Genomic DNA, 20319 nt, shown 5'->3' with positions numbered 1-20319 from the left:
TTTATCTATCTAAATACTTAATGATTCTTACCCTTATTATATTCGGTAATAAAATACATATTTTTCTTTAACCAAATTTAATAATTTAACATTAATATCGGTATTGTAATAATGCTTCCTAATTTTCTCTGTTTTTTGAGTTGAAGAAAATAATTATATAAATATAATTAAAACATTTTTGATAGCTTAACACCATCGGGAAATCATTATTAGCTACAATAAATTATTTAAAAACATATTACTATTTTATTATTATTAGAATTGGTATTATATCTATTTATACAGTTTATAATTGATGGCATTCTAATGCTAACTTTTAGTAACTACTTTTTAACAAAAGGCAAGTTAATAAGAGCGTGCATTAACTTGTTGTAACCAATTCCAAGTATTATTTGATTTTTTAAACCAAAATAGAAGTAGTTTTTTCTATATTTTTCTTTTTTTATATATTTTTAAATCTCGGAAATAAAAGTATATAATAACCACTGACTTCATTGGATTAAAAAAAGTTAAATATGTTATAAAAAATTGTGCACAAACATTCAATTACTTCAATAAATATTAGCATAAACAATTTAAGTAAATTATATTAGTATAAACAATATTTTAATTATTACAGAATGTATTAGAACATGGAATCAATAATAAATCTGAAAATTAGAAGATGTATGTATTCTTTAAAGCATACATAAAGTCCCTTCAAGGGCAAAATCACAATTATGTTGTCGCTAATTTCGTACAAATGTCCTCAATGTGGAGTCGATGGCGACATTAGTACATTATTTTCAGTATTTTGCAGTTTTATTATTAGAAACATGGGCAGGTACAGAGTAGTACAGTATGTTCTAAAGTGGCCATAATGTAATTTAGCTCGTTCTGATCTACAATCAACCTTTCAACTGAAAATAACATCGCTAAAATGAAGAAAATGATGACTGAAAAATTGTTTCAAATTAAGTAGAAATATGCCAACTTTATTCAAGTAAAACTGTTGAAAATAAGTTTGCATGGTGCATTAAAGTCCATTAATTTTTTTGTGGATATATAGGATTATCTCAAAACAGTCTTACGTAAATTGCGACATAATTTTTATATATATTAAAACATATTTTATGTTTAAAGTTGGCAAGCCATAATATACTAAAAAAAATTGCGAATTAACAAAGCGACTAGAAATTCCAAAATCCAAAATTAGTTCGGAGGTATCAAAATGCAATAGATGTTTAGATATATTAAATATATCATATAACACACTTATTTTTTTCTTAAATCACATATTGTTTTGATTTTAAATTTTTACAAATACTTATGTATGGTATTGTAGCGACCTTGAGCCATGTCGAATTTTACATCGTGGAATAAGGGTCTACAAAACACCCAGAAATATAATCCTAGATGTTGAACACGGGCGGGGTTGCAGTAGCGCCAACTAGAACCCGATAACGAATAGCTGACAGCCCCGAGACGTTTATCTGGGATGTTAATGAAGCGTATTTCGATTTTTTTCAGTACTCGACTATCGTTTGGTTTAGACGTGCCACCATTGACTGCCCGAGCCTCGTCAACAGGTAACACCGCTGCCATCCGTTATATCTATTTAGTATTTTTCACATTTTTTATATAGCCAATAAATAACGGTCACATAATGTAAACACCACTGTTTCATTTCGTTTTACCTCCATTCATCAAGCCATCTAATTTACCCTATAGTATTATTGTGGTATAAAATGTATTTAATACTATAGTGTTTTGCTAGATATTATAATAGTAAATAATACATAAGGTAACAGATATAATAAATTACTTCACTTGATTCAACTAATAAATGTACATGAAATTTACTCCAGTTTTTATAAATATTTTGTATAAAAAAATAACGGATGAATAAAATAATATGAACACCTGATATACAAAAATCTATTTATTAATAAGATGTTGGGCCCCCATTTGCGTGTAATATTGCCGCAGTTCCTCGGGATACAAATTCATAGTGTCTGAATAGTTTTCAGCTGATTATTGTCCCATTTTTGTATTAAAACATGCGCCAATCGCTTTAATGATGTTGGAGATGGAAATCTACTTCTCATTCTCTATTCATACCACAGCCATCAATTATTGTCGTCATAAGACGCTCCCGCTAACCAAGCACTAACGATTTGCTTTCTTTGGGTGTCTAAGAGTTCACACATTTCAGCGATCACTTATTTTAACCGCCATGGAATAAAGCGAATAATATAGTCAAATATAAGCTACAAGACTCCGTGCATAAACAGAACACAGCATATGCATTATTTACATGGAAGCAGTATTGCCAACACACAAAAAAATACTATATTGTATGGCGTTCATATTATTTTTCTATTCCCCTGCATATTAAACTATTAATAGTATTATTATATAATATTTCAACTTACGTGTATTTCTGGCACTGAGGGCATCGCATACTTCCGGTGAATAACCCAGATTCACTCTGCAAGCCTTTTCCAAATTTAAATTCTGTGTGGCCAAGCTCGCAAACACGCTGGGTATAATGTAACAGGCCAGCATCGGTTCAACGGTAATGTTTTCCCTGAGAAACTGATACTTTTCCGTCCATGACATGGAGTCCATTGTTTTCTCTTTCGGTTTGTCCTCCGAAACATTTTTTGTGTCATTCTTATCGTCTGATTTAGTTTTTGTCCTCGCTGTCTTCGTCATTTTTGTTTTTTTCTTCAAAACCTGCATGAAATAAAAATGTAATTGATATACTACTAATTACTATTAAGAGAACAATTTGAATAAGTGAATTAAAAGGAACTTGACTCTCTTTGTTTCGAAACAGTATACAATACAATAAGTATAAAATATCTGTGGATAAACAGAATAAGAAATAATGTTTCATATAATGAAAAATATACATATATGTAACTTAAATATAGTATTATAATTAACATACAGCCAATAATATCAAATTATATATAGATGATTAACTACAATTATTTTTAAGAGTTTTTAACGAAATGGCGTAATTATTTTTTTCTTAAACAATGCATCTCTATTATTAAAATAATAGAGAAATGTCAGGAAGAACGGAATATATTTCTCACAGAAGTGGAATTCAGTCACGTTAATTAAATCAGGTAATTCGCATTATATTAGAAGATTGTATGTATTTTGACCAGTGACATTTATCCACAAAACAATTTTCTATTGAGAACTCGGTTATATCCCAATTGTTGATATTGGTTTCAATAATTTAAAAGTGGTTATATTGATGTCAATGGCAAAGAACGGCCTGGACGACTAAAAAAGTTGGAAGACAATTCATTTTATATTTTTCATATTCATATTTATTGAACTTTCAGACAGGTGAGCAATTGATAAGTCAACTATATACAAGTGTTTTCATGCGATGGAAAAGATTAAAAAGGAAGGGAAATAACTACCATTCGAATTGACTGACTGAAGAAAAAGGAGAGTTCTCTGTAGCATATTGGGACAATAATTATTTATTCTAATTGTTTCTAATTGATAAAACAATAATAAGGCAAATATAAGTGATAAAGTGAACATTTTAAATTAATTTTAAATCAAGCGGAATTCAGAAATAAATCCATAACTTCTTCCTTATAAAAAATGCAGTAACGTAAAAGCTAATTAATTAAAATAACGCAGAGGATATAAGATATATGAAAAAAGACACCATAAGCGAAATTCATACATACTACACTATCCTAGATCCACCAGTTTAATGAAAAAAAAACCAGTCTAAATATACATGTAAATAAAACCCAATGTCAAAAAATACATTCAAAATGATACTACTTCCTAAACAGTTAGGAAGTAGCATTCGATCGACTCTTGTAAATGATCCCTCTTGAAACTAAACACAAAACAACATTCTCATTCCTAATTCGATTTTTAATTGCACAAAACAAACACAGCGGCCACGAAATACCGGCCATTGACAATGAACGGTGTGCATGACAAGTGGATGAGCCAACATCTATTAAGAACAAGATGGCCTTCTGCAGAAACCTAAGGAAAAGTGGTTAAAGGAATAAAACGGGCACCATATCATGCGGTTCTATTTTTACTTCGACGCTTCAGTCTTGTACGATAATATACTTGTTCGAGAAAATTATTATTAAAGAAACGCAGAGAAGTTCACGTTTTAAGTTTGGATGCTTAAAACCAAATTAAAATTTAAAGCTTAAATTTTAAAAAAATTAAGTGTTATTAATGTTAAAATCCAAGTATATAAAAATACTAATCTTCTCAATTAAATTTGCAGTTTACAATTAAGTTGTTCAAAATATTTTTTTTGTTCTACAACAAACCGAAACATTTATAATTTGAAATAGATTACAAATATATTTTAAAATTCAATACAATATAATTCATTTGTTCTATAATATTTTTCCATATTTAAAAGGAGTCTTCAGAAGAGTGTTGAAACATCATTACTCGAAATCGTTTCCACTCATGAATATTTTCACATTTGAACAAAACAGCCAGATAACAGGTAAGTATAAGTCTGACGAATATGGTAATAAAAACATTGCAATAATTCGTAATAAGTATTTTTTAGTACTTAGTTTTCTAGAACTTTGTGAGAGAATGATCTGATTATTTGATCACTATACTGTAAACTATGTATATTTTCATACAGATTGCTTCACAAATTTAGAACAATAATTATTATTTAATTGTTTGAAAGTAACTCGCATTTAACTTTTCTTTTGTATAATGCTATCAAATTCTTGGTCGATTTTTGGATTTTTAACTCGCTTCTGAATAGAAGTATCGAGTATTTCAGGTAAAGTTTTATAAAGCCGTAGGTGTATGCCAATAAACTGCAACCATATACAGCCCTCCAATAAAAGAGACATTGGAAGTCATAGATGACGTCGTATGATTAATATAATGCCAGTTTTAGTTTGCAAAATGTAAAATGAATTTAAACTAAAATCAGAGGAAATTTTTCCTTTTAAATATATACTAAATATGACTATACTGGTAGTATACTACGTAGTGCACTAGTACTCTAACTGACTGAACTATGAGCCCAAGATTAAGCGTTCACAAACGAAGAGGCTGACGAATAAAATTCATCTTGATGTTAGATCTATTTCCGATCAAATTTATGAAATACATATCTTTGGAAAATGTAAATCATCCCTTTATACACTATCTGAAAACATAGGTTTTAAATGATATAAATATAACCCATGGAGCGGGTTAATGAAACTTTAAAAAAATACAATTTTTAAAACTTTATAACAAAATTAACGAAGATTCATTATCTAAATTTATGTATCTACACGAAAGATGTATATTCCAAATCGGGACATTGGAATGTACATGTTATATTATTATATATACCAAAACTGTATATACGAAGACAAGACGTATGTTTGTCTTAAGACTGAATTGTGAGAGAAGTGAGCCATCTAGGGATGAAGAGTTTGTTTATGTTACAATAGATTTAAACACCCAGTGTCATTTTGTGTTCGTAGTTCAACAGTCCCCAGTTCTTTCCGCAAAATATTGTAGATTTTAAAGTAAAATAAAAATTACTTGCTTTCTAAACCCTTCATAATTCATATTATATACGTAATGACATTCACTGGCCAAATAAAAAAATAACTTCAATAATACATCACACAATATATGTAGACTAATTCTATTTCACTCGCACTTATTGAATAACCACATATTAAGTCAAACCAGTAGTCTGACTTTACTAATGCGGTAACACGACCAAATACAACAGTAAACTAGAAAAACATAATCTTTTTTTCACTAAAACTGTATCGTTTAAACAATTAGACTGTCCCTTTTAGATTTACACATGAATTCAAAATTAGAAATTTGACTATCAAACATTTATATTCAATAACTAATTACCACAAGGTAAATAAGATTAAACTACACCATCAAAAATATCGCAATGTTTTTTCAACTTTCAAGTATCTTAAATGAATAAATATTATCCTGCTCTACACATGCATGCCATGGGAAAGGTCCAAAAAGTCTTACCTCTTATCGGTTTTTAGTTATCACACGAATTGACTGAAAACATCATTTCAGTCAGTGGTCAACGATTTTCTGTGGCATTATGTGACTGACGATGAAAAGTTCATCTACTACTACCAATAATGCTGTTTAATAAAACAGTCATCATCGATGACATCATAGAAATGTAAGATTCGTTTTAAACTCTGGGCGAACTTTTCGTACTCATTTTATTTTAGCTGAAAAATATATAAATGAGCCTGTAACCGAATTAGCCTATAAAATTTAATTTGGCTGGTACTGGTGGGTCATATTGCCAAATATCTACAAAAGTTGTCAAAACATTAGTAATAATAATTAAAAGTTGTAAACTGGCAAACGTAAACCAAAAGTCGAATTTGCGGCAACGTGCGACCTTTTGGCGTTATATGTTGTGCTTTGCCTTATTGGATGGGTTAGCTGAATCAATACCGAACCAATATCGTTCTTTCAGTATCGCCATCTTAATAGAAATATGGAAAAAAGTTTAAAAAAAGACCACATATATTTTGATTAATATTTAATATTAAATAATATTTAAATTTATTAAAAATAATTAAAATACTTAATTTTAATTAATTATTCTATAATTTTTTTCTCAGCAATTGCCTTTTTAAACTGAAAAAAGGGTCATAATACATGCAAGCGCCTATACGTTGCATGATAACTAACAAGATTAAGAATTATTTCTAATCTATGTGCTTCATCATGTAGATATAATTATTAGCAACTGATTCTGATTTTTTTGATTCCCATAAAAAGACAATAGTTACATAACTACATTTAACAATAGCTATTTTGCGTTATTAATAAATACTGATGTAAAATATTTGTTATGGTAAAAATATAGACAATTTTCTGATCATCAGGTTAATTTGCAATAATTAACGGATAATTACAATAGATGGATGGGATAGGATACCGACATTGACATATAGCTGAGTATAGTGCGGTTTTGGCCTTAAACTGAATAAAAACATTTACAATGGGTACGAATTGTTACTTATGCCAAGGTTCTACAATCATTTATATACATTTTAAAGAAGTGTGTTGGTTTGAAACAAAACCGTGTAGATAAACATATTATATAGTAATAGTAGATGTAACATACTTAACCTCATTTGGACAGCATAAGAAAAAACATTTAATTTCAATATAAATTAGTTTAAAAAAACATTATTTTTAATCAACATGAAGAATAAACTTGCAAAAGAGTTTTTAATTTAATTATTCCTTTATAATTTCTTGTACCAAACTTCGTCATATATTGTTCAATTTATAGTCTATATTATCTTGAATCACTACTGATACTAACTAGTACAAAATAACTAGTATTAACTGGCACTAACTAACTTATACTTATTAAATTATCCTAATTAAATAATTTTACCACCAATGTTATACTTTTGCATGCGTATCTAAAGAAGAAAAAGTTAATTTTACTAATAAATAAAACTTTTACTGAACTGAACAAATCCTAATCAAGCTTGAAATGCTCAATCGTCTATATGTCCAGATATTATGATAATATATTCATCATAAATAATATACAGGTCTCAAAATCACCATCAATCCATATCGTATATCGCGGTATCGAAGGTACACGAATATTTTTGACTAAATCTCTCCCCAGTTAGCGATCAATCGCAACTTTCATGTTTTGCTGATACCAAATACCTGATCTCCTGCACTTGCTCTAACTGTATCCAATTCAGCTTCAACTATATCATGAAGCATTCGCTATTTAGAATCCCATATTCATCAGCCATGTTATGTCATATCAAATCTAAAATGTTCAGAACATCGGAAAGAGACGATTTTCAACTCTCAAGTTAAAAGTTTGTTTTATATGACAACTAGTAAATAGTAAACAATCAATTAATGGTGCATTTAAATTGGTCTCCACTATTTAATTCACTTTTATCTTGATAGTAATTCCTATACTCCAGAAATAATACTACATTTTACCCAAAATCAGAGGACTTCCTATATCCGTGTAATCAATCTTCTTGCTAACATAAACATATTTATAGAAGTAAATATGCGGAAGTTAAGCCATAGATAGCCGGACTTTTGGTATGTTGAGTTATAATTATGTCGACGATAGTTTGTCGAGTCTTAATTATCTAGATATGAATATGTTGGGCCATAAACATCGGAACATTAATTTTGAGTCACACGCACTATATAAAATGTACGAACTTGGATATTTGTACCGTATAAAGTTACGCCAAAAATCATTGAAAGACTTTTGGTCACATGTCAAATTCTGCTTCAACGACAATATCGAAAAGATTACTTGGATCATATACTGGCTATTAAATTCTCTGTATTCGGAATTGGAAAACATTAAATTTGGAAGTGCTAACACACTATTCTCCAGACCTTGCTCCGTCTGAAAAATGAAAAATGGGTCGTTTGGCCCCGTGATTTGGCCATGACTGAATAATAAACCTTTTTCTGAACCGAACATCCGTTTATGTTTTGGAACTAAGTATACAAATATTTGAGAAACATTTTTCTGTAACACTGTATAATCTAACCAGATCCAACATTCGACTAATTGCAAACAGCTAGTTCGTATGAGAAATTGACCATTATATTTAAGACCTCACGTTAAGTGACTCTAACAACTCACATCCGGAAAATACTAATACGTTTCCCATACCGTTACGCCATAGAGGTTTGAAAAGTTATTAATTAAAAAGTATTTACATTAGATATTTTATGTTATATTTTCATCGTCTATAACTAATTCTAACTATCATAAATAAATATAACATATAGTAAAGGCAATATTACAACAGAGCTAAAGGTTATTATAATTAAAGAGAAACAACTAAATCCGATCAAAGTCTCTAAAATGCTATAACCAGTCATTCAAAAATTTAATTTAAATGTTCAAACAAAACCAATGCAGACTAATTTTAAATATATACACTTTAAAACACATCTAAAAATATCATGTTTGTTGAATCATCATCCCCGTTCAATAATTTATACTATCACATAATTACATCCTTATTATTTAAAATACACTTGACATTTAAGGAAATGAAATCCAGTGACCAAAATTAAACAATAAATTCATAGAATATTCAAAACGGAAAAGGTTTAAATAAACTTTAAAACAAAGATAATGCATATTAGATAAAATTGAATTAGGCCAATTAAAAATCGAATTATGTTGTTTACTTTTGTTTTTGTACAAAATTGTGACCGTTAACAAAATAAAGGAAAGCCACTCCCATAGATTTCGAATTGACGTCAAAATATTCGCACTGCAAAAACGGTGCATTGGGTGGAACCAGAAGGACGTATAATGTTATTAGGTGAACAACAAGTTAATAATCAGCCGATAGACTTCATTTGGATTGGTTGTGATTAGATATATTTTCACAACAATTATTTGTCAGAAAAACACCTAATAATATATTTTAAATGCCAACCAATACAAGCCAGCAATCTCCTAATTAGGTGTTAATTAAAATGAAGGTAAACAGTTGTTAAAATTCAAAACAAAAAGAATGAGATGAAATCCCATGATCTGTAAAAACTATAGATTAAGATCTATGATTATAACTGATATACTTCCTAGTAGTGCCCACCTATAGTTCCTTTGGTAAAGCTATAAATGTCAATTTGTTATATATCAAGTGATTGCATATATATTATGATCATTTACTTTAAAAAGGCATTTACTGAGAAAAAATAGTGGAATATTCCATCACTTCCAACATATTTTCCATATTCTGGTAACATGTAACTGTAACTGGCAGCGATCCAATCATCAATACATTTTCGTAGTTCTTCAGCATTACGAAACAATGTGCCAGTCAAATCTGCTTCATGTTGCATCAATCTGAACAAGTGGTAATCACAAAGTGCTATATTTGGATGTGACTACCAACCAGAATTTATGGCCATGAATATTCTTAAGTCGATATGGATGATAATTCTAGACTAACCATGTCTTGTCCATTCATAAAAACAAAACTTATTAACAAAATATTACATTAGAGTAACCACCACCATTTTATTTAGTAAATGGCCCATAACCTATCTCAGGAAAACCTTGGGTAGAAACTGCATAAAACTTTTAAAAAATATTGAAATAATTTGATAGAAACAAATTTAAAAGTCACTGAAAAAAACAGAAGCCACAATTAAAATTATAAACGCATATGAATATTTTGGTCAATCTTTGGGTGGTTGAAACTGCTAAATTTGAATTCAGCAGATTAATAGTGGTAAATAAAAAGATATTTTCTCTATAATCCTCATTCATTATCTTGAGAATCGGCCTTGTATCAATATTACTTAAACAACACCAGGTAAATTACGAAAGGCTGCGCAATATCGTGCCTTTTATATACTGATATTATGTTAAACGCATATACTAAACCAAAGTATTAAGCTTATTTCTGCGTTATAGCACTTATCCAGGAGATTCTCATAAAACCCTCTCCTCCCTAAAACCCTCGTTTTTCCCTACTAAACTACACGGTTTACAGGAATGACCGTGTCCCAAGTCGCGGTGGCGAAACTGCTATCCTAGTCAAAAAGGGAATCAAACACAACCTTCTGCCTTCAATTGTATCATCACCAAATATCGAATCCACCTCTATCCAGGTGGAAACTCAAGATCGTCCAATAGTGATCACCTCCCAGTACCGGAAATGCTCCACGCATGAATCGTCTGCCTTCAAAACGCTCTTTGACGGCCCAACCTCAAAAATAATCGATGGAGACTTCAACGCTCGACATCCTATGTGGGATTGCGAACGCGCAAATCGAACAGACAACGATATCGCAACACTAAGCGCTAACTTAGGGCTTGGTCTCGCTCTACCGGATGAGCCTACCCATTACACTGCTATTGGACAATGGGGCATTCCTCGCATTCTGGATTTTTTCATTCTCCGGAACATCAATCGTTCTTCTGATGTACAAGTTCTCGACGAGTTACATTCAGATCATCGTCCGATTATATTAACTCTCGGAGATTGTTGTGCGATCGAAATTCTTCGCTTCAAAGCCAGAAAGAAAACCGACTGAAAGAGGTATCAGGTAATTCTCTTGGAATCCGGTCCAATCCCGGAGATTGATCGAACTGACCAACTCGAGCGTGCTGTGTCGAAGCTAACTCGAGACATTCACTCCGCCTATCAGAATTCATCATTCGAAGATAAGGGATAGTTTATCTTTTATCTTTTATAATAAATGAGCCAGTTCCTGAAGACACCAAGTCACAGATCCGACTCAAAAATCGTCTCTATCGTAAAGCTCGCGATACCCTCAACTCGGCAGACAAAAAGGAGGCCAACAGAGTAAAATGAGAAGTGAAGAAAACCATTAAAGCCTGGCGATCCGAGAAATGGAACTCATTTCTAGCGGACCAAAGGCTGGACGACCCCGCAACTCTCTGGCGACTCTCTAAAAGACTCGTGGGAAAGGCGCAAAACGGTCAGCGGTAACAGGAACTTTTGCAGTCACCGACCACGAAAAGGCCAAGCTCCTCGCTAAAACCTATGAGGCCCAAATGGAACACCTCCCTCCTGGTACAAATATAAACGCTGCTGAGAACGACGAAATCATTAGGAATGCTAGCTCCGTTCGATCTCAAGGGCCTCCGAGTTATCTTTTAAACCATCTAGTCACTCCTAAAATACTCACGCAAATGATCAGCAAGATTAGGAACAAGAAGGCCCCGGATTTCGATAATATTTCAATAGCCCAACTCAAAAATCTTCCCTACAAGCAGCTCGCCGAACTAAGTAATATCATTAACGCCATTCCGAGGCTGCAACACTTTCCATCCACATGGAAACATGCATTCATCGCAGTTATCTCCAAAAAAGGAGCTAAGTCATTACCTTCTGACTACCGACCTATTAGTCCCTCCATATAGGTCAAGGTATTGTTAATTTGCTGTTCCCGTTTATCAACCGGGCCAGCAGGCTTCCACTCTCTATAAAATCTCTCCTGTACAAGATGCTGGTTCGATCAGTCATTCTATATGGCTTCAGTGTCTATCTAAAATACGTCTCACCTAGTCAGATAGAACGTATTCAAGTCTTTCAAAACAAAATTCTCAGGAGAATAATTAATGGCCCCTGCTTCGTCAGGAACAACCAAATTCATAGAGAAACAGACGACCCCCAAATTTACGATTTTATATCCGAGGTCTATTCGAGATATTTCTCCACTCTTCGTCTCTCGGACAATAGATGTATCACTGAGCTGACTGATATTTTAGGCCAATAACTCATTCGGCTCTTCATGGCCTTATTCTATCGCAGCCGACACTTCCCCGTCGTGCTCTAACTCCAAATTCTCTCGACCTTCCCCGGCGACCGATTAACTCATGCACCTCAAGCTGCGTGGTGTGATAACGACGCAACGTCCTTGCCTAGCCCTTGTGTCTCTTAACGGTGTTACCGGTTACGGGCACCCTCCTACTAACAGTAAGAAGTATCCGTTAGAGCCATTGGATCAGCTGATAGGGTGGGGTTTAGTGGGTAGCCCAGAGACAGTCTCCACATAACCAGTCCAACTCGTTTATTCCTACGGGTCTTCCCGACTAGGTATTCGTAACAGGATTCCCCTTCCCGGTTCCAGGCCAAAAAAAAACTAAACCAAAGTTAGACATTTTCAGCATTGCATGCCAATATAAAAAAATCATCTCAGCTAAAATAGAAAAAATATTTGTCACTTAAATATTTCTATATGAATTAATTTTACAACAACGGTACAATAATCAACCTTTGTCGATAAAATATCCAATAATATAATATAATATAATATATATATATATATATATATATATATATATATATATATATATATATATATATATATAATTATCATCCATATCGACTTAAGAATATTCATGGCCATAAATTCTGGTTGGTAGTCACATCCAAATATAGCACTTTGTGATTACCACTTGTTCAGATTGATGCAACATGAAGCAGATTTGACTGGCACATTGTTTCGTAATGCTGAAGAACTACGAAAATGTATATATATATATATATATATATATATATATATATATATATATATATATATATATATATATATATATATATATATATATATATATTCCATGGCATAATACATGTTAGCATATCTAATTATATATTTTTTTTTAATTTTATATCTTTTAATAATTTATGTTCTTTAAATCGATCATGTATTTTATGTCACTAAAACAAGAGTAAATATTAATTTTGTTCATATTCGGTTTTCTTAACTCAAAATTAATAAGAACTGACTTGTACTTGAAGAAACTTTATATAAACGATAAAAAATAATTTAAAGAATAATTAAAACAATAAGACCAATAGACAATAGAAGATAAATAACTAATAGACAGTAAAATAATAAAGTATAATAGTTACATTACATATATAAATGTTCAGATGCAAAACAAAATTTTAAAAACAAATTATTTCTAATAAGAGAATAACTTTAAGGTCTCATTCTACACCGATGCTCATTTACTACTTTTTTTGTTATAAACCATAGAAACATCCTAGTAAAGATATACAAAAAATATACATTTACAAATATGAAGGTTAACAACAGCAAACAAATATCTGTTTGCTTGTTTTTGTTTTTTTTTATCAATAGTTTAATCTGATGTAGGAATATTTGCATATAGTTATAAGAAATTTCTCTTTCAAATTATTGTTTTTTTTGTTAATTATCAGTTGGAAACTATTTTAATATGGAATATCTATATAGTTAAAACTCTTTAATTTGCCTTATAATTAGCACACAAATTAATATTATATTTTAACGATAATAATAGCTTTTATCGCTTATATCAGCATGTACGATAAAATCAATAGAGTCGTAAACATTTTGATATTAGTTTTATTATAATTAATTCTAATTCTAATATGAATATTTCTTATTTTCTATGATTTACATATTTCTTTATATTTTAATATGATTCCTATGTGTCTATTCTATTCTATAATATGATAAGTCTTTAAATATATTTTATTTTGAATATATTCAAACGATAAAAAACAATGTAGTTTTAATTTTTCTAATGTAGGTTCTTCTTCTCCTCTTTTGTTGATATTTTAACTCATAAATATAACAATATTTACTCCAAAAACAACACATTATTTTAAATGAAAATGAGCTGCATTTTTCACTTTTCGGAAATAATAAATAAAATATTACGAAAATGATCTTCTGGAATATCAATTTTCAAAACACTATATATATATATATATATATATATATATATATATATATATATATATATATATATATATATATATATTCTGACTGACTAAACCAATGTGGTTATATTACGTTTAGAGTATTCTATGGACTATTACCATTCAAGTGAGCTGTGGTAAGGCTTCATTGAAAAAGCATTACTAAGTACAGGCGAATTTAAAGAATCTATTAGGAAAGACCGAAAATCCTTGTTCGTCAAACCTATATATTATTAAAACGATAGATTTCCTTTTGTTATCAATTATGAACAATTCGATAGCGCACTAGTAACTTACTCAACACACGCACTCAAGGTATTAACAACCAACTTTTTGCCGGCTTGGTAAAACAGTAGGTCTAGTCCAGATAAACCCTAATTGGTAAAGAGGAGACATTATTTATTTAGAGGAGTAATTATTTAAAAAACAAAATTTACTGTAGCTTATTCGCGAAAGAAAAGAACCATTTCAAAGAACAAAATAACATAAATGTATTGGTTATAGCAGCGACTATATTAACGAATTATACTAGTATCAAATTGAACTTGATGCTAAACGTACATATTATATAATTTAAATTTTAATTATTTATTGTCTTCTAATAAAATATTGTCTTCATTTAAAAATACGTTTATTCAAAATAAACTTTAAAATGTTGAATTAAAAAATTAATGGAAAAAATATTTTGTAAATCTAAGATTTACAACATGAAAAATAAACAACAGGATTAAAAACATTATATAGCGATCTCTTTATATTCCTTTGATCAATTATTTTTTCTATTATCATCATTAACCATGGAAACATCCTGGTAATAATAAATTAATTTTTTTGCACAGTGAAGGTTAATATCAACACGATTTCATTGCGAAAGGGTGCCTTGCATCTTAAACTCTCTATACTTAGGTATTTGTGCTACAATGGTAATATAAATCTACATAAATTGAACGACTTCCAATATGCTAAAGATAATTAAAATGTAGAAGTATTGATAATAATGATTATATTTTCAAACCTCTGATAGAATTATAACGGAATTATACAACCAATTTAAACCTTATAGACGTAATTAGCGATGATAATCAATTTTGTAAACAACCTCGATTATCCGTTTTTTTGTACGGGACCAACCAATTTGTTCAGTCACGCTTGTAATTTAATATTTATTTTTCAGTACTCAAAAATATCAGAAAACTTTAAATTTTCAATACTAACCAGTAAAAAGTATTAAAAACAATTAGTTTATAAAAAATTTGGTTTCACGAACTGAAGGTAAATTAAATGTTAAAAAACCGAAAATCATATTATATTTTTAATTTCAAGTATAGGCATAGTTGTGATGATATTAAGCGATTATTAACAAAATTTTAAACAAAGTGTTCTTTAAGTAAAATTTTTCCTTTATAAGTAAAATAGTTTACTTTACTATATTATTAATATTATAATAAATATAATTAATTTAATTTAATTAATTTTATATACTGAGCTGTGCAAAAATATAAGTAACAGGTGGTTATTCTTGGTTATTGTATTATATAGAGGTCCAAATTTTATTGTGGATAAATATACGTCACAAGAACGAGCAGAAATAGTGACAATATTTATTGAAAATAATCGTTCCATTATTGCAACTCAGCGGAAATTGCGTCAAAAATATCCCAATAGTCCAATGCCTCACAAAACCACAATTTATCGTTTATATGCGAATTTTCTACAGTGCGGTACGACAGCAGGAAAATAACGGACGTCACATAACGCTGAAAATATGGCTCTGGTGCGCGATAGAGTCTCCAGAAACATCACTTCGGAGATGGGAACAATCAGTTACACATTTCTTCGCAATTTAATACGAATTTTGAAAGCTGATTTAAAAATATTCCCGTACAAAATTCAATTAGTCCAAAAATTGCTACCAAGAGATTGATCAACGAGTTGAGTACAGTAATGCAATCCTAAAGCTATGTGGTGAAATTGAAGATTTTTTATCTAAATTAATAATGAGCGATGAAGCCCATTTTCTTCTCAGTGGCCACGTCAATAAACAGAACTGTCGGTTTTGGGGAATACAGAATCCTCAATTACTTCATGAAACATCATTACACCCACTAAAAGAACTGGATGGTGTGGTATTCATGCTGGAATCATGATTGGTCCTTATTTTTTTGAAAATAACCAAATTGTTGCAGTCACTGTTACTGCTGAACGGTACCTAGACATGATTCGAAATTTTCTTGTGCTTGAAATGGATGAGCAAGGACTAGAGGGCATGTGGTTTGAGCAAGATGGGGCCACAGCACAAACAGCTCGTTCAACAATACAATTATTGAATGACGTTTTTCCAAAGACTAATTTCGCGAAGTGGCGATTTAGCATAGACAGATCTCCGGATTTAACAGCACCATATTTTTCCTTATGGGGTTTTTTAAAACCAAAAGTTTACGTGAATAAGCCGCAAACGATTCAACATCTTAAAGACAATTGAAACTGAAGTCTCGTCACGAAATTGAAGAAAGTCAGCCTCAGATGTTGCAGGATGTCACGAAAAATGCCTTAAAAAGAGCCGAAAGTTGCATAACGAATTGGGATCACCATTTAGCCGATATAATTTTTCAATTATAACGAAAAAAAACGTAAATGCCAAAATAAACTTGTTATGAAAACCAAACTTACTTATAATTTCTTTGAGCAAAGTTATAGACAATCAAGATAATAGCGAGGCTTTTGACTCACGTTGTATTATATATTATTAGTAATAGGAAGGATTGAACTATCTTATAACGATATTTTTTAAATTTAAGGCAATAGTTAAAGGATATTTAACTTGTTATACATATTATGTGTATTTAAACCACTTTTATTATGATAATGTCTGGTAAATAAGGCAGATGATATTGAATATCCCATAACCAACTTAGCAACCATAGCCAAAACTGGATAAAATAGATTGCTTGCTTTAATTAAAATACAAAATATAAAATAGTTACTAATATAGTTACTTATCTCCCATGTATTCAAAATAATAATTATAGTCGTGTATTTGAAGTATATAATGAATGTAAATAGAATTGAACTAATCCAGCCCAGCCTATTATTCAGTAAAAGCAGAATTTCCTTTCATGAAAACTAGATTTTCAAATGTACCATCAAACAACTTCTTGTTGGGGAATGCAGAATTGTTAAAGAAAACAATCTTCTTACAGGTCCGGATGAGCACAAACTTATGTTGTATTGTATTAATACACGGTATATTTACCGTTTATAGATAGTACATTTTTTATATTTTCATAGCTTGCAAGGACGGTAACCCTTCCACTTTTATAATTTAGGAAGCTGACTGACTATCTGTAACCCTATTTTTGATGCATTTGGTTTATATTCCTGTAAGCAAAAATCTTTCTTTACTGCTATCCCTGTTACTCTCAAACATTGCATTAATTCAATATGTAGTATGGCATCAGTATGAAAGGCTAAGTGTAAAATAATAAAATATTCCTTAATGACTTATTTTATTTACAACTAATTTAAATACTGTCCAACTATGCAAATAGCACAGCTTTATAAAATAGTGTTATAATACAAGTTGTTTTCAATGCTCAGGTTAATATAATTAATTCTATTTATAATCGCCTGCAATAGTTTCATTAGGATTTGGATACGCCAGTTCCAAAAATTCAAGAAAATGCCTGATTTACATAAGCAACTTTTGTTTTCATTAAGAATACGCCACCTCTTACATAGCTTAAAAACCATAGTTAAAATTAGTAAATATATGAAAATATGATTTGTTGTTACAGCATTCTACACGAATTCCACCGCTAAGTTTATGCGGGTAAAACTATTTTTGTCAATTAAAGAGCAGACGAAGAAATTTCATTGTTTAGTGTAAACTGTAAACCAGAAGTTTGCAAAACATAAAATAGTCTTTTGCAAATTTAACATTAACGATAATTAATATTTAACATTGACATTAATTATTTATTTAACATTTAACATTAATATTACTTTTGCATCTTTCTATCAGGAGTAATCGCCAATACATTTGTTTAATCTAGTGTTTGCATACAGTTATAATTGCATCTAATACTTTTTTTGACTACTCAATAACATTCTAATGAGTTTTGGTTTGACGCTATAAAACATAAGTTAAACATTGCAAGCAAAGAACTAGTGAACGAGCACCAACTTCTAGATCAATTATCAATAAATAGGAGACATTACTTTAAATTACAATTACAATTGCAATTGCACTTGAGTTCAGCTTCAATAACTATAACATAGTTCAATTTATTTCCTAGAAAGATAGTTATCCATGGGATATCGTACCTGGTATTGAAATAAATGTAAAGCATACTATAATTATATTATAGTAAAAAAGATATGTATGGACTAGCCCAGTAGATTTTTACACTACGACCAATACCGAATATTTACAATCAGAAAATTAAACTATATATTTGGCAAGGTCATCAAGAAGTACTACATTAGAAGCTACAAAAATAATAATTACTGAAAATGACAACAGATGTTAAAGATTTTCTGTAGCAATTCGTGGAAGAAGAAACTTTGACGCGCCCAAAATACTAACCAGTGTTGTCACTTATTCAGATTAAATGAGGTATACGCGCATTTCAATTATATTAAATTGCACTTGTCAATGACACAAGATGGCTAATTTAATGCGTAAAATACTAATTATTTCACAGTTACTGTGACAAATTTAAAAGCAAAGAAAAAGTAAACAAAAAACACAAATAAAAACAAACAAATATAACAATAAAGCAAAAATAAATTGATGCTCAACCAGAAACTACCCGCTCCTATCTTTTTCATAAAATAATGTATCCGCTTGATGATAAACCGGTAAACATATACAGCATAAATGTCCATTAAATTATATCTATCGCATACATTTAGAAGTATTATACCCTAATTATAAATAGTTTAATAATTTTCAAATATTTAAGGCCCAAGGAATTGAAACTATTACAAATGTTCACTAATTTACTACAAACACAAACATCTGCCGTGAGGCAAATATGCTGATTATGAAAAACTTTAGAAAAGAGCTCATTTTAATTACACATTACACTAATAATCTCTATCACCTTTAAAGTTACTGTTTCTTACGAAAACTAAGCTACACCTGTAAAAAATATCAATTTTAAAAATCATTGACGATGTTATGTAATCATAAGTGTTATTCAAACTTTGGTGACCGTTTCTTAATATTCTCAAAAATCTTTAAAAGTAATTATACTTATATACCAGAGATAGTACCAAGTTAAAATTAAATATAATAACATAATCGTGATAGCTAGAATACATTTCAGCATAATAAATATCAGATTAAATTTAGCACCTTCTATCATTTCTATTCGATCTATAATTTTGTTAGCTGAAGGTTGTAGTTTTTGTAGACGTTTGTTAATTAAAGAATCCTTTAAAATACCAAGATGTTTTTCGATTTCCTACTAAACCAAAACAAGATTTTAAAAAACTATTATAAAAAGACAATTATACAATTTACAGTCACTTTAATTGGTATCAGTTAAAGAAAACAAATCATCTCTAGATTGGTTGCACTAAAAAAATACAAGTGGAAGATAGATGGAATCTTTTAATTTATTTCGAGGTTAATGTTGAGGTTTTAATGTAATTTAATCTCTTTAAATTGTTAATGAATGTAATAATCAAATTCAATATATGTATGTATATGAAATTTAGATGCGTAAACTTCTAGGATTTATTTAGTGCTTATCTTACGTGTGTTACTAAACTTGACTAACGATTAACATTTTTTGACTTTAGTAATTATTAATTAGCCTTTGATAATCATAATATCCTACCGACTAGAGAATGACGAATATGGCCTAAAGCAAATGAGATTATTATTTCGTATCAGATTACATACAAGTGTCCAAAATATTTAAAACTTATACGCCCAGAGTTGGATTTGAACCCGTAAAATTATCGTCAGAGAGCAAACTAAGTGCTTACACGTATCATTATGACTGTCTTGCTGTTTCATTAAATCTCCTGT

The 20319-nt window shown here is 30.1% G+C and overlaps 1 protein-coding gene across 4 annotated transcripts in view; it reads right to left on the bottom strand.

Moving 5' to 3' along the window:
• Nucleotides 1-20319, bottom strand: part of LOC143191182 (putative peptidoglycan muropeptide transporter SLC46) — a 70996-nt gene that overhangs the window by 23097 nt on the left and 27580 nt on the right. For all 4 annotated transcript variants that reach the window (XM_076395998.1, XM_076395999.1, XM_076396000.1 and 1 more), the window contains exon 2: nt 2415-2718. In XM_076395998.1, coding sequence (XP_076252113.1) covers nt 2415-2718 — 304 coding nt within the window. The remainder of the gene's footprint in view (nt 1-2414; nt 2719-20319) is intronic.

Source organism: Rhynchophorus ferrugineus, unplaced genomic scaffold (genome assembly GCF_030347505.1).
Source record: "Rhynchophorus ferrugineus isolate W39M unplaced genomic scaffold, kcgeb_rfMv2 rfM2, whole genome shotgun sequence".
NCBI lineage: Eukaryota > Metazoa > Arthropoda > Insecta > Coleoptera > Curculionidae > Rhynchophorus > Rhynchophorus ferrugineus.
Note: the sequence above shows the minus strand (reverse complement) of the source record. Positions and strands in the feature narration are given on the sequence as shown.